The sequence below is a fragment of the Lissotriton vulgaris genome, chromosome 6 (assembly GCF_964263255.1).
Source record: "Lissotriton vulgaris chromosome 6, aLisVul1.2, whole genome shotgun sequence".
Classification (NCBI taxonomy): domain Eukaryota; kingdom Metazoa; phylum Chordata; class Amphibia; order Caudata; family Salamandridae; genus Lissotriton; species Lissotriton vulgaris.
In genome coordinates this window covers 1,162,823,327-1,162,839,713 of record NC_141694.1, presented here as the reverse complement: position 1 = coordinate 1,162,839,713, position 16,387 = coordinate 1,162,823,327, and the positions used below count along the sequence as shown (strand labels likewise).

The following is a 16,387-nucleotide window of genomic DNA, read 5'->3' as shown; positions in this document are numbered from 1 at the left end:
GGGAACAGTCCAGTCCGAACTACAAAAGCCATGTCCTTCCCAGAACGGAATCAAGCATCCGAGGACCGGACCGGTTTCGAGGTAACACCTCTCATCAGCCCGGCTAGCTTGACTCCAAGTGGTGTGGAGTGCCTGGGACCCACGTCTGGGCATCCCCAGCGCACTTAGGGCGGCAATTGCAAAAACAACAAGTGATGGACTGAATGTGGATCAATGTCACACACTCCCCCAGTCAAAAGATCTGGGCCCAAATCCATCGTTTTTTTGCACTCCACACCACCCTGGGTTAGACAATGGCGATATGCAAATCAGCTCTGACCCTGTTGCCCCATGGGAACAGTCCAGTCCGAACTACAAAAGCCATGTCCTTCCCAGAACGGAATCAAGCATCCGAGGACCGGACCGGTTTCGAGGTAACACCTCTCATCAGCCCGGCTAGCTTGACTCCAAGTGGTGTGGAGTGCCTGGGACTCACGTCTGGGCATCCCCAGCACACTTAGGGCGGCAATTGCAAAAACAACAAGTGATGGACTGAATGTGGATCAATGTCACACACTCCCCCAGTCAAAAGATCTGGGCCCAAATCCATCGTTTTTTTGCACTCCACACCACCCTGGGTTAGACAATGGCGATATGCAAATCAGCTCTGACCCTGTTGCCCCATGGGAACAGTCCAGTCCGAACTACAAAAGCCATGTCCTTCCCAGAACGGAATCAAGCATCCGAGGACCGGACCGGTTTCGAGGTAACACCTCTCATCAGCCCGGCTAGCTTGACTCCAAGTGGTGTGGAGTGCCTGGGACCCACGTCTGGGCATCCCCAGCGCACTTAGGGCGGCAATTGCAAAAACAACAAGTGATGGACTGAATGTGGATCAATGTCACACACTCCCCCAGTCAAAAGATCTGGGCCCAAATCCATCGTTTTTTTGCACTCCACACCACCCTGGGTTAGACAATGGCGATATGCAAATCAGCTCTGACCCTGTTGCCCCATGGGAACAGTCCAGTCCGAACTACAAAAGCCATGTCCTTCCCAGAACGGAATCAAGCATCCGAGGACCGGACCGGTTTCGAGGTAACACCTCTCATCAGCCCGGCTAGCTTGACTCCAAGTGGTGTGGAGTGCCTGGGACCCACGTCTGGGCATCCCCAGCGCACTTAGGGCGGCAATTGCAAAAACAACAAGTGATGGACTGAATGTGGATCAATGTCACACACTCCCCCAGTCAAAAGATCTGGGCCCAAATCCATCGTTTTTTTGCACTCCACACCACCCTGGGTTAGACAATGGCGATATGCAAATCAGCTCTGACCCTGTTGCCCCATGGGAACAGTCCAGTCCGAACTACAAAAGCCATGTCCTTCCCAGAACGGAATCAAGCATCCGAGGACCGGACCGGTTTCGAGGTAACACCTCTCATCAGCCCGGCTAGCTTGACTCCAAGTGGTGTGGAGTGCCTGGGACCCACGTCTGGGCATCCCCAGCGCACTTAGGGCGGCAATTGCAACATGCAGCACGGTGATGTGACGAATGTGATTTATTATCACATAAACATCATGGCAATGGTTCAGTTGTGCTAGTTCGTTTAGATGGCAATGGGTAGCAAATCAGGTTTAAAAAAGCCAGACAGAATTGTGTACATTTGTAGAGGGGTTTGCTGTCAAAATTGACTCTTCCAGGACATAAGCATGTTTTTTATAACTTTATAGGCCACGTCTGATTTGTTAGTTTGTGACACATTTATTCTTTCAACCTCAATTGATTAACTGCCTAAAGGGCCACATTAATAACGAATGCAGACATTAAGGCTACACCAGGGCAACTGCACTGTAAATATGAAATGGTTGGGGGGATAATACCATTGTCAACAACCACTCCCACCATATTTAACCCTACCAACAAAACGTTGAGGCAGGATCATTGTTTCCACCGGTAGGTACAATATGCCTCTTCTGGTAGCAAAAGAGTCAGAGTCAAGTTTATTAATTACCAGGTGTTACGGTGTATTACTAAATCACCATGGGGTGTTACTGCTGCAAAACCCAGTCATAAATGGAGATATCCATGACTGTGTGAATAAGGAAAGTGTCCAGTAATTCAACTGTGAACATTCCCCTGCTTCTTATAGTTATGCCCAATTTAAATGACAGGCTAGCTGTATAAGTCACATTATTTTGCCAGGCAACAGTTGAACGTTATGTCCAGTTGTGCTTTCTGTTTCATGAACTCCTTGTAGATTGCACGCAACAAAAGACAGATTTAATTATGTACAAAAGAGGACTTCAGCACTCATAAAATGAGTACCAACAAAAGATCAAAGCCCGGCTTGTAAAGCACATCAAAACGTGCAGCTATATTTGAACATCAAGTGACACGCTAAGCACCTAATAGTTTTAAATGAACAACACCTTCAATGACAAAAGACACTCGTGAATTTGATGACACATATTTCTACAAAAAGCCACACACATTTATGATATCTATGAAGAAGTGCAGGGTGCAAATGCCATATACTATCATTAATGAATGAGGGAAGGGACTATTAATCGTTGCACATAGTTTTGCAGGGACAACTGCCAACTGTCTGGGCAAAACCAGAGCCATTGCAATACGCTTCCAGACCATTATTGAAAACGTACTAAAAGTGTGAAAATGCTATTTGCACGTTAGCACAGGCTTAAATGTTACTGTAAAATGATTTTGGTTGTGTTTTCCCTGTAAACTGTTGAAGTATTGGTGCAAATTTAGTGTTTCACAACCTATTGAGATGTTTCTAATAATCATTAGCTGTATGTTTTAGAAGTCTTTAAAACATCTATCAAGTACATTGCGGACACTGTTAACAATCTCTGTGAGCTTGTTGATATTATTGTTTTAAATTTCGCCAATTTATACTACAGGTTTTCATTCCAAAAGGAGGGTGAAAGTACACTGCCTCACATCCCAGCATTCAATTTGCATCAATGTATCTTGGTAAATGCAGTCCATGATAACACTTAATTCAGTAGTAGTCTTTAATTGTTTAGCCTTGTTGGTGCAGCCTGTGCTGTGTAACACCTCTGGTCATGTGTTTCTGGATTAATTCCTTCATCAGTAGAAAGCAACAAGTCATTTTGGGGGTGCAGAAAATGCTACCCAAAGTCTTTTGAGATCTCTGTACCACTCAGTGAGTGCAGGAGCAACAACACAAGCAAAGCACGTCAGTCCTTTAGCACCAACAAGGGGGGGAAACTAAAGACTGTGTCTGAAATAAATGCTCCTATGCATTGCATTTACCATGATGCATTGGGGTGAGCTGAGTGCTGGGATGAGAGGCAGTGTACTCCCACCCTCTTTTTGTTTGAAATGGCTCCCTTGAGCTAATGAGCGGATAAGCTCCGGTTGATACTCCTGAGCACAGTGAGTGGTACAGAGACCTGAGAAGACTTTGGGAAGCATTTCTAGCATCCCCAAAAGAATGTGTTGCTCTCCAGTGAAGAAGGACCACTATCTTGAAACACGTGTCTAGAGATACACTGCACTGGCTGCATCAACGAGTGTGAAAAACTACAGACGGTGACTGAAGAAAGTGCTATCAGGCACTGCATTTACCATGATGCATTAGGACAAATTGAGAGCTGGGATGTGAGGCAGTGTGCCGCCACCAACTTTTTGTTAGGTTTTCATTCCAGATGAGCTATTGGTCCTCTCATCTTAAGTGCAAGTGAACTAGGTCCTACTTGCGGCCTAGAGAAATCCTGCTTCTTTGAGAGACTTATCAATGCATACTAGAATACACATGTGCAAAATATGTCCTCTTCCCCACCCAGTCACTGGAGTAATCAGGACATTTATTCTATTCTATTTACCATCAGTCAGAGACTATGACTGGTGGAGTAGAATGAAAATGTGCATAAGAGCAACTATATCAACCATAAGCGGACTCTTCAATAGACAGGCTATTGAGAAGTAATGTTAGTTGTCTGCAGGATAATTACGCTCAATGCATACTGTAGCTTTGTGTGTGGAGGGACTGTACCCCTAATAACTATATCCAGGTGCTACATTCGCTGATGTTGTGAGTGTCACACATCTGATTAGAATATTAAAGAATGCTCCTTGAACATTACATACACGAGTTAAATACTTGGAAAATGTTCTGGAGGAAAAAGAGAGTGAATCAGGCATCATAATCAAAACCAAAAATAAGCAAAACAATCAAAAGTAAATTCTTTATTTATGTACACAGAAATTCCGAAATATACACATGCTACAGATAACCCCATCAGTGACTCAAAAAGACACTTCAAAAACAAACAAGGGATGTAAACTCGAGGGGATCCAGGTCAGGAAGAAAGACACCCTCTGTGAATTGCGATGTAAGGACCCACTTCGCTTTTGGTAAACAGTTTATAATGCTCTACACAACTGTCGATGTTTCGGCCCCAATCATTTTATCACAGGTGACCATCCTCAGGACTTGATGAGAGTTATATAGCACACAGGGTAATGAAATAATGATTCAGAACCATAACATTCCTTCAATCAGCTCTGGATAGAGTACCGCTAAATCCTCAGAGGAGGCACTTTGACCTGGCTCTCTCGATCCCAACAGTGTTCTGACTATTCGGTCAATGTGCCAATCCACAAATTCGAAATAATCCAAATTATAATTGATTTCATTATTCTGCACCAATGAATTTTAAAATCCCACTAATGTATCCAAACTCCCTACAAAAAAAGACCCTGCATGGCCCAAAACATACCCTGATTCAATCATGAAAGCCACAAATCCTTCATAACTTCAATGAATAATCCTTCAATCAGATTTTAATGAGTTCAGACCACAGTGGAAGTATTTTGAGACAGTGGTAGTGAGTGTTAAATGAAGGCTACATATAATTTCAAAACACAAGACTGTAGGAAAGATAGCCATCACTGGATCACATGTTAAATACTGTGCAAAGAGTTGAGCACACATTTGTGTAAAAAGGGGTGGGGGATTAAGACACTACCTAGTTTAGAAATGAGTGAGTGTAGGTGCGGTTGACAGTAAGCATCTGCGTCTCGACAACAACTCTCATAACAGCAAGGAACTCTTCAACATCGTTAAAGAATTCACCAACCCCACTGCAGCATCCAACGACATCACTCCCTCCCAAGACCTCTGCGACGCGTTATCCTCCTTGTTCTACAACAAAATTGCCGACATCCACAACAGCTTCGAGAATACTCCCAGCGATCAACCCTCCCCACCCCCTCAGATCCTACTCCGCCAACTAACAACCTCAGCGCCTGGAACCCAATCACCACTGAAGACACCATTCGCCTCATGAACTCAATCCACTCTGGCTCGCCCACCGACCCCTGCCCCCACCACATCTTCAACAAAGCTGACTCCATCATCGCACCCCATCTCCGTGAGGTCATCAACTGCTCGTTCAACTCTGCCACCTTTCCAGAAAGCTGGAAACACGCCGAACTCAGCGCCCTTCTGAAGAAACCCACAGCAGACCCCTCTGAACTTAAAAACTACCGACCCATATCCCTCCTCCCATTCCCGGCCAAAGTCATCGAGAAAGCCGTCAACAGCCAGCTCGCCGCCTTCCTTGAATCCAACAACTCCCTTGATCCATCTCAATCCGGGTTTCGAGCTAAACACAGCACCGAAACTGCCCTCATTGCAGAGACCGACGACATCCGAACACTCCTGGACAACCGAGAAACAGTGGCCCTCATCCTACTCGACCTATCCGCCGCTTTCGACACAATCTGCCACAGCACCCTTATACATCGCCTCAGCAACATCGGCATACAAGGAAAAGCCTTGGACTGGATCATCTCATTCCTCGCTGGGAGAACTCAAAGAGTCTGACTTCCCCCATTCTACTCAGAGGCCACCGAAGTCATCTGCGGCGTACCACAAGAATCATCACTCAGTCCCACCCTCTTCAACGTCTACATGAGCCCCCTCGCCTCCATCGCGCGTCAACACAACCTCAACATCATCTCCTACGCCGACGACACCCAGTTAATCCTTTCCCTCACCAAAGACCCCAACACCGCCAAAACCAACCTTCACGAAGGCATGAAAGAAGTAGCCGAATGGATGAAACAGAGCCGCCTTAAACTCAACTCAGACAAAATGGAGGTGCTCATCCTAGGATCTTCCCCCTCAGCTTGGGACGACTCTTGGTGGCCTTCCGCTCTGGGCACAGCACCCACACCCACAGACCATGCACGTAACCTTGGCTTCATCCTAGACTCCTCTCTCTCGATGTCCAGACAAGTCAACGCCGTCTCGTCCTCCTGCTTCAACGTACTTCGCATTCTCAAAAAGATCTTCCGCTGGATCCCCCTCGAGACAAGAAAGACTGTCACCCACGCATTGGTCACGAGTCGACTGGATTATGGTAACACACTATACGCCGGAATCACAGCAAAATTACAGAAAAAACTCCAGCGCATCCAAAACGCGTCAGTGAGACTCATATTAGACATCCCTCGCCAAGATCACATCACCGGACATCTAAAAGACCTCCACTGGCTTCCCGTCAACAAAAGAATTACTTTCCGCCTTCTCACCCACGCACACAAGGCCTTCTACAATCTAGGACCCGAATGCCTCAACACTCGACTGTCCTTCTACAAACCCACCCGCCAACTAAGATCGTCCAATCAAGCCCTCGCCGCAATCCCGCGCATCCGGAAATCCACCATGGGTGGCAGATCCTTCTCCTTCCTGGCTGCCAAGACCTGGAACTCACTCCCCACCCACCTCCGCCTTACTCAGAACCACATCTCCTTCAGAAAAGAACTTAAAACCTGGCTATTCGACAAATAATGAACCCCTTCCCCTAGCGCCTTGAGACCCTCTGGGTGAGTAGTGCGCTATACAAATGCCCGAACTTGAACTTGAACTAAAACAGGAGTGCCCATTACAGGTTGAGAAAGGCCAAATCACAGTCAGATTTTCAGGACATTCACATAAAGTTACATGAGATAAATGAAACGTATTCACTTATTGAATAGTAATTCTGAAAATATGCTACAAATGTGGTCGATGCAGGGCTTTAAGTGGGCCGGGTCTGTCCGGGTCTGAGCACCGGCAGTTATTTTTAGAGAGCCTCGAAACGGGTCTCTATCGGGCTCTATTTTCGGGCCAGAATACGTTTTTAAAAATATATTTTAGGACTGCAAATAGAATAGTTATGGCATGTATAATGATAAATCAATTTTATACTACTGAAAATCGAATAGCGCCTAGAAACGTGCAGGGAATGTTAGTGCAGCAGTCAGTGCTCTCGAGGGGCAATCAGGAGAATGTGTCTGCTATGACAGTGTCTCCGACTCCAACAGCACAGCAAACCCTGTCCCCTCCTTCACGCTCTGGATCTACAAAGGCCCGGTATTTCGCACATCATTTAGCAGTGCCGCCCACCCCCCAATACAATCAATCACGGCTGTGCCACACCTCGACGACGGGGCTTTTATCCCTGTTAATGACACAAGCACCGCCGCACCCACGCTGCCCGCAGAGTGCGGCTCCGGGACCTTTTATGCTCAAATATAATTTGTGTAAATATTCATTAATGTACACGGAAATGCTTGTGCGCGACCTCCATGCAGGAATCGTTAGTGCTACAAAAAAGGAGATTCACAGCCTTTAATTTCCTTCCAGGCTTCTATCCCCTTAAGTGTCTCACACAGGGTTTGTGGGCTCAGTTTCCCTACTGTGTCCTTCTGCCTGGCTGGAAAGAGTGCCCTACACTGTGCTCCAGATGGAGGGCAGCGAAATCATGGGTCAGAGTGTAGACGTCATGCTAGGTGAGATGCCTTGTAGGAGGAAGTGAAATCCTTTGAAGAAAAAGTTTTCCAAAGGTAGGCTAATTGGAGGGGTTTTCATAGGCACACATGCTAGTTAACTTGATTTAGACCACGCCCATGCAGGGATAGGCCACACCCCCTTAATAGGTTTGCCCCGCCCCTTTTAGAGCACCCCCAGTTTTTTTTCCCCACTTAAAGCCCTGGGTCGATGGATACTCGTTCTATGAAATGGCCGACTTGCAATGGTCTTTTTCAAGATAAAGTTTGTTTCTGTTAAAGCCAAGAAAGCATGTAGGGAGGAATAAGCTTCTATACGTGAGTATCCATCACTCATCCCATGAAATGCTCGCTTCTCCCTGCTCCAATTCTACATAACACATAGGGCTTAACTTACCCCAGACAAAATAAATAGGTTGTACTCTCATACCTATGCCATTTGCCCCTGCTGAGCCCTACCTGATGCAAATCTTCTCCATATGCTTTGGGCCTGCCTGTCACTTTGCAACTACTGGTTAGGTGTGACCACACTGTTATCAACCTGAATGGGCACATGGCAAGCCACACTACAAACCTAGGAGGTGTGTCTCTTGGGAGGGAGGCGCAGGGATAAAAAACACAGAGCTACCACTCACTTCATTGACCTGGGGCTTCTCTTGGCAAAGCACTTTATAATTCGCAGGTATAAGTCACCTCTTCCCCCAGCGGTCAACAACTGGGTACACCCCATGCAAGCTCGGAGAGGTCAAGACAGACCTTCCTTCATAAGTACCCCCTAGAGTCCTGCTGGGAAACTTCATTAGCCGATTTCCTTGCTGCCCTCTCCCCCTGGGCTCGTCTGCAGATGACAGGACTGCCATGGCCACAGCAAGCACTATGGCCGCCTCCCTCCCAACAGAAGCGCCAGGCGAACGTCCCCAACATACTCCACCTCATCACATCACTGGTACTATGCAAGCCATTGCTCAACATTATTACCCCCTTTCACCCTCCCTCCCCCTTGGTTTTTTTTCTCTTTTCCATTTTTCTAAATGTTCATCTTTATTTTTTTCCTCCCTATTTTCAGGACACTGACTAGTTATTACTAATATTAAAGTTTTCACAGTTTATTGTTTCTGATTTATGTAAATCTTAAATCTTGTGCTAATTTAATTGAGTCTGCACGCAGCCCGCACTACACATGTAAGCGTAACACGCTCATTCTGCATTACTTGCATCCTCTCTCATTCGTTATGTAGGTAACCAAAACTGAAAAATAATAAAAAGATTCAAACAAAAAAAGAATGCATGTAGGGACAACCTAGGAAGAATAAGATTTTGAAACACAGAAAATACAGATGATCACTCCACATTCCACTGCAATGAGAAGTGGAAATTCAAGGGGTCGAAGTTAAGAAAAACATCCTGGTAACAACCTAAAAATAATCACCTTAATTTCTTGTCAATATTTAAGAATGCTTGTTAATCATAAAATTTGGACTGCAAACAAAAAATTGAGAGATACTAAAAACAAAGGAAGAGGTATCTTACACAAATCCATTCACAACACAAATTACTTTCCTATTTTCACTATACTAATTCACCACTAATCCTTTCTGGGTTCCGAAGTAGGGTGCTACTCCACGAAAAACGCTTCAACACCCCATCAAGGGTAGCAAGCGCTATATAAATGCAAACCTTTTTCCCTCTTCTGCCCCTCCACTATTCTTCTCAATCTAAATAACTGACTAGCATATCATCACTCAAATTACTTTCATATTTCCACTATACAAATTCACCACTAATCCTTTATGGGTTCCGGAGTAAAGTGCTTCTCGCTGAAAAAAACGCTTAGTAAGCGCTATATACATGCAATTACAATACCATACAATATACGCCTAAGGATTTCAGGCTAAATATGACATGAAAACTGACAAAAAATGTAAAGAAGCCCATGGGCTGTGGTGAACCTGACACAAGGAAGAGTCTCAGAAGAGAACAAGTAATCTGACATAGTGGAGTATAGTCCTGAGGGAGAGATAGCCATGATTTGAAAATCAGGAGAGGTATATTCTCTATACTAAGATTTAAAGGAAATCGTGATCTAGATTATTTTTGCATCAGGTGAAATAACATGCTCGTTGAATTTCACATTCATACGTGATTACGTCTCCAGCAACCGGCTACCACACAACGTGACAGGTGACCTTGCTGTGGTGAATGATTTTTGATATCCCCCTCGACCCAGCTGAACAGTTATAGAGCGGTGCTGTGGCAAGTCTTTCCCACCTGTTTTGAAGCACACTTCAACATTCCCCTCCCTCCGCGGTGACGAATCCCCTCCACTCTTCCATGGGCTTCCAGGAAATGTCCCCTGGCGTCATGGGTCACATTCAATCACCAACTAGGTCTATCGCAGCGTCAGCCCCCAGGCTGTGTCACCGACGTGACTCCGGTGCAGCACGCACCGCATACTTTAAAAGTGAAGAGTAAAGACTGAACATTTTTAGTCAGAACGAGGGCTGGTTCCAATGTACCATAAACATCACAAAAACTGGTTATGTTAGAGTTCAGAATGTGAATGAAAAATGGTCACATGTGGGCAGCTGCGGGAATAACAATTGGGGAGGAATGCTCTCAAGGGAGGGGGGGGGGGGTGAAGATCCCTCCGGGCAAAAGTCATAAGGTAGTTTCTTTTCCTCAGATACAAAGGGACCTCTCCAGAACCCATCATGCAAACCCCTCACGAAGCCTGAGCTCCCGCACACAAACGGATCACCCGTGCACCCCAGCCCAGGCTGCACTGTTTATCGAGCAACAGGGAAACAAACAATGCAAATCCCACAAAAAGAGCCAGTGCCAGGCGGCTGCGGAGTTTCTGTTGCCCAACACTTCCCAGAGCGACCTGGCCCTTTCGCAGCTGATGAAATCAACTGAATGTGGGGGGCGCTTGCACAAAGTCTCAATGCAACGAGGAGCTAAATCTGATTACAGGGAGATTTGCGGTAGAACTAGCCCATCTGTGCAGCATGAGCCCCTTCTCTTTCTGCGGAGATTGCAAGACCCACAAACGCGTTTGCAATTTGTCGGCTTTTTTCATATATAGGAGGGATCTACTGCGTGCAACTGACATGCATTTTCCGCGATCTCCAATATTCAGTTCACAGCCCCCCATCCCGGCATTCGCCCTTGCAGCTAGCAAAGATTTTGCCAGTCCTCTGCAGATGAATGCGTCTCTTTCCTCATGCAACCGCGGGACGTGTTGCAGAAGGGCTCTTGGACTAATTGCACATGGAGCGTGAGATACGGGTGAGCCCACCTTTGCATAGAGAAAAAACAAAGAAAAAAATGCATGCACAAAAAGTACATAAATGCTCTACTACCTTTCAGGGCATGCTAGGGCAGATAATTCCCCAGTGCGCTTCGGGTGGTCGCGTCCCTTGGTGCATTGCTCCCGGGCATGCGTCCCCCCGAAATCCCCGTCCCGTGCAACGGGTGGAAGTTTCGGTTGTTGCTATTCTGAATATTGCTGTGCTCTGTTTTCTGCGTGCCCGGGATGTGTTGCAGCCACCTCAGGCTCACTATTTGCCAGGAAGGCTGTCGGGTAGCGTTGCGCATGCGTGTTTCACCACGCTAGGCCCTCCCTAAAGTCGAATGAAGTGGCTCACTATCTGGCAGCCCGCGGTTGCTCTGCAGATTTGCGAGCAGAGGGGACGCGCAGAGTGAGGGTGGTGAAAAGTGCTTGAGAAGGGAATGTCAGGCCGCTCTGCAGCTTACCTCTCATTGCAGCCCCGCGGCGGCTCCTCCTCCTCCTCCATGGCACTGCCGCACTCAGCAGGTCAGCTTCAGCTGGCCTCCCGCCGCTGGTGGTGGCGGCGGCAGCATGGAGGCGGGGGCGGCACACTGCGGCGGCGGCCGGCCTCGCGCAGCCCCTCCTGGGGAGCTTGGGGAGTGCAGGGAGGAGGTGCTGCTGCGGCTCAGGTGCTGCCTCTCCTCCGGGCCTTTGCGGGGGTGTCACGGCCTCTGTCAGCGTCGCCGGTGGCGGCCATCTTGGAAGCTGGGGAAGAGGGGGACAGGCCAGAAGGAGGTCACCCCGAGCAGCGAGGGCGCGCCCGAGGCAGGGGGTGACACTAGAGTAGCTCTGGAGCTACATTGCTTCTTTTTTTCCTGTCCTAAAATTTTCAACCCTAAAGAAGTTTTCTTAGATGAAAGTTCACCTCAAGATTACGAAATGAGTAGAGAGGAACTTACCGTTCAACCAATGTGGGGCCACATTGCTCATGGAACTTCTACTCGAGCAATTCAAGCATATATACACAGTTCCTACTTGAACTTTAAGTTGTACTTTACATGCTATGGAGGATGTTTTTTGTTTGTGTTTTGAAGGAAAAATGTGTGCCTTGTTTTGACACATCTGCCTCTTGAGAAGTTCCACTTCATAGCACTCCTTTCATAAAAGTTGGAAAGTTTGTATAAATACCATAATTTGGTGTTTTCTTTAGGGTACCTGGTAATATAATATTACTGTTAAAATAAAGGGGTGAAGTTAAAACCAGGATTTAGTTGGTGCAAATGTGCAGGTTTGTCATACACTTTGATGTGGCATAACTCACTACAAAGGCTAATGCTGTAATTCCGCATTTCTGTAAATTGGAAAAGTTCCACGAATGTGCAGTAATTTACTTATAAACCAATCAATACGTTTTATTTGATACACCTCTACTGAGGTCAACAAAGAAGATAACATTACTTTTAAAATTTTCATTATAAAACCAATCCTAATGTAACTTTTTAAAATATTTGAAAAAAAACATTTAAGAAATGTAAACAGATTATAGCAGACACATTCATTAGGTGGAGATCTTAAAGGCACTATTAAGCCTTGTACAGTGAATATATTACATCTAAAATATATAGTTTTTAAAAAGCGACATCTGACCAATAGCACAATTTTGTTTGGGCAGGCATATAGTACATGAGAGATAAATCTTTCACTCCTCCATTGCAAAGATCACATATGCCTGTAATGTCAGGATTTTTTCATTTTTTGTGAAAGCTTTTAATGGTAAAATCCCTAAGCGCAGCAGAATATTACAGCGTTGGATGCTGTGTACTAATGTGAATTGGTAGCATCTTTGCTGAATCTTGTATTCCATAGTTTCTATATAGAATTTGTATTGTGAGAGCCGGGTACAGTGCTTACATTCTCGGGTTCAGGTTCTTCAAGAATGGCTTCAGAAGTGCAGGAGCCCAAGACTTTAAAAGTGCTATCGTGCATTGAGAAAGATCTAGTGCTGTATTAAGATTATGAAAAGAATATTGTACAGATTTTTTTTTGAGAGTTTCAAGTTTTAATAAGCCCCCTAAGGATCGTACTTCAGCGTGTAATACATTATACACCCTTCTTTTAAAATTTGCTATAGCTCTAGCAAAGGAAATAGCTATGGAAAACTTAAGACACAATTCTTAAACGGACTGCTTAATTAACCTGTACAATTTTTTAAAGCAGGTTCCATTCTCTCATATTTGTAGCTTGCCATTTATGGAGTGGGATATATTCCAGGGCATAAGATAAAATGGGAGGTATTTTTATACAATAAACCTCTATGAGGGTGTGAAAATGCTTATGACCAGAGGAGGATTAAATATAATTGCTTCAGCGCTCAAATGTGAGCATCCCCCTTAAGGCCTTTATGTTGAAGATGGGAGAAATCTTGTAGTGTCTGAGAGAAGATTCTCCCTAGGTAGATATATTCTTTAGCTACCTCCTGGCCTCATACTGAGGGACAAGTTAAAATGAGTGTTGTGTTTTTTCCCCTCTAAACGGTACAACCTTTGCTTTAAGAATGATTGCATTTAAAAACAATTCCTCAGTATAGCTAAATAATGCATTTAAGTTTTGTTGTAAATCAATTGGGGTAAGATCCAATATGACCACATCATCAGCATACATTAACATGTACACATCACTGGATGATATTTTTGGAGGAAAATTATTTATTTTGAAAAAGCAATCAAGGAGGTCTCGTATAAAAAAGGGAAAATAAAAAGAGGTGCTAAAAGACAAACCTATTTTAGGCCATTTGGAGTAGCTATAATTCGAGTTAGACCTTTATCCCCTCCATTTGTACTCTACACCAAGTTGAAGAATGTAGTGAGACGACTAGCCTTAAGAGGTTTTCTGGTATTCCCATCATCTCTAACTTCTTCCATAGTGTGGGTGTGTCTACTCTATAGAAAGCAGTTGTAAAATCTACAAACACACTGTATATCACCTGTGAATTTAGCATTAAGTGTTTGTCAGTGATCATCTGCAGGGTTGTAATGTTGTCCATTATAGAATGTTTTGGTCGCAATATGGCTTGGATCATAGGAATGACCACTCTGGAATAAGCCCAGTCTTTCAGTTAATCCAGGACACTGGCTGCGAAGATCTTTACAGTTGCGTTCAGCCAAGCAGTTTGGTGGTAATTAATTGGCAGTAGGCGAAAGCCTTTTTTAACACCTTGGCTGCTAGGTGTTTTCCCCTCCTGTGCTGGCACTCATTTATTTCCATTGTTTCATGACGAGCTCAGCTCGTCATCAGCACAGCTCAACCGTGCATCATGACGAGCTGAGCTCGTCATCAGCATCGAAAGGGTTAAAGAGTGGTATTGCGATGCTCCCCGGCCATGATTTAGGGAGTTTGCCTATTTCATAGCAGTAGGAGAAGAAAGAGGGGGGCTGGGAATTTGCTCCATTCTTCTGGATTGCTCAGAAGGACTTTGACCAGGATTTTTGTCTGGACCCATACCTGCTGAGGATCTAGTATTCTTTATATATTGAGTTTTTTTTGTCATTCAGATGGTGCTGAGATATCCTGGTTCTTTTCGGTCTTCATATAGCCAGATTTGCCAAAGTTGTCAGAGATCTTGTTTACTTTATACAAGTCAAGAAGATATTTTTCCCAATCATATCACCTTATGGACGCTCAAGCCTGTTCGCTACTATATGCACCAGGGGCTAAGCTAGAATGGTGCTCATGGTTGGTTCCATGCAGAGACAAAGGTGTTCTATCAGCACTGGCAAAATTAAAATTAACCACCATGGGGGATCTGTTTCTTAACGGCAAGGCTCGAACGTGGGACGAGGTAACCACGGGAGATGATCCAAGCGCCCATCCTCTTGCTAGGTTCCAATTTTACAGGGTGCGGCTTGCCCTGAGGGGGCTGCTCGGAGACGATATGGAGGAGCCACCATCAGTACAGACATTTGACTATGTTGTCACAGCTAAATCTCCAGCGCGGCTAATATCGCGTCTCTATCGTGACATGTGCAGGAGAGAACGGCACATTACGCTTAACCCAGGCTAGCGTGGCAGTCGCATTTGGAGATAGATCTTCCAGAGGACAAATGGAAATATTGCTGCGCCAACGTTAGGAAGGTCTCCCTCAATGGCTGACACCGGCTACTACATTTTAAAATCCTTAATAGGGTATACTACTCCCCCGAGCGCCTGCACAGATATGGATTACGAGACAATCCCATCTGTGAACGCTGCAGGACAAAATCTGCTGATTTCTTACATCTTGCCTGACTATGCCCTAAGTTGGCAGACTTTTGGCATGAGGTCTACTCCGAGGTAAACAGGGTCACTGAACTGTCGTTATCCCCTGAACCGCTACTCGCGCTACTGGGATATTCCAAGGATATTGCACCGGAATTTTGTCGGCTTGTCGATATAGCCTTCCTGGTGGCAAGGCGTTGTGTAGCACTTACCTGGATGAGAGGGCCCTTTCCTATGCTAAACAGATGGACCAGGGATATAGTATATTGCTGCACGCAAACGGGACTGTACAGCATACTGCTACCCCCTCGTAATCGTCCGAAGTACTACTGGGTGCTATACCTGGAGAGGAGGCCTGTGGTAGACGACGCTGACAACACAAGACCTGACTTGAGGGCGGATGTGCGAGAGGGGAACACAACACAAACACCTAGCATACTGACGCAGCCGAAGATGTAGAGTGACTGGGGGATGGCAGCATTTGGTGACCCCCACAGCGGGACATTCTGATGTACTGTGTCTGACTGACTTCACTTATTTCGGGATAGCTGACTGGGATACGGGCTGGGAACGGGAAGGCAGAAGAGATATGTATTGACAATATATATATATTGCATTCCACAGGAAGAATTGATTTGTGGGGAATTCTCACGTATGTTAAGGGTGGGGCAACGATAATGGTCGAGAATACTATGCAAAATCTGCAATGTATAACTGCTTAACTATGATGTTTCTGTCGAAGTTACTGCCAACTTGATTGTAAACCATTTTGTTCTTTCCTTTTATGATATGCCAAAAATAAAATAATAAGATATTTTTCCCAATCATGCAAAGATACAGGAGAGACTTTTAAAGATTATTTTGATTCCATTGCTTTAGCAATTAAAACTTCAACACACCGAAGTACCTAGCTGACAAACTTGAACTCTCCAGCGGTGGCATGTCCTCTAGAAGCACCAGCACCTTACTGTTGAAATCTCTAAAAGTTCGGAAAAAGAAAACCTACCACCTAGCCTTCTCCGAATTGGCCCCTAGAATCTGTAACTCAATGCCCTC

At 45.3% G+C, this 16,387-nt stretch overlaps 1 protein-coding gene across 3 annotated transcripts in view; it reads right to left on the bottom strand.

Moving 5' to 3' along the window:
• The window catches only part of MAP3K4 (mitogen-activated protein kinase kinase kinase 4), a 474,364-nt gene extending 462,610 nt beyond the window's left edge, over positions 1–11,754 (bottom strand). Inside the window, exon 1 of one of the 3 annotated variants that reach the window (XM_086927243.1) lies at positions 11,563–11,754. In XM_086927243.1, the coding sequence (XP_086783369.1) occupies positions 11,563–11,603 (41 nt within the window). In that variant the 5' untranslated portion in view covers positions 11,604–11,754. Of the gene's footprint in view, positions 1–11,168; positions 11,384–11,562 lie in introns of those variants that run through there. The other 2 variants (XM_086927245.1, XM_086927246.1) reach the window with 2 other exon arrangements.
• Between the last annotated feature and the right edge of the window lie 4,633 nt (positions 11,755–16,387).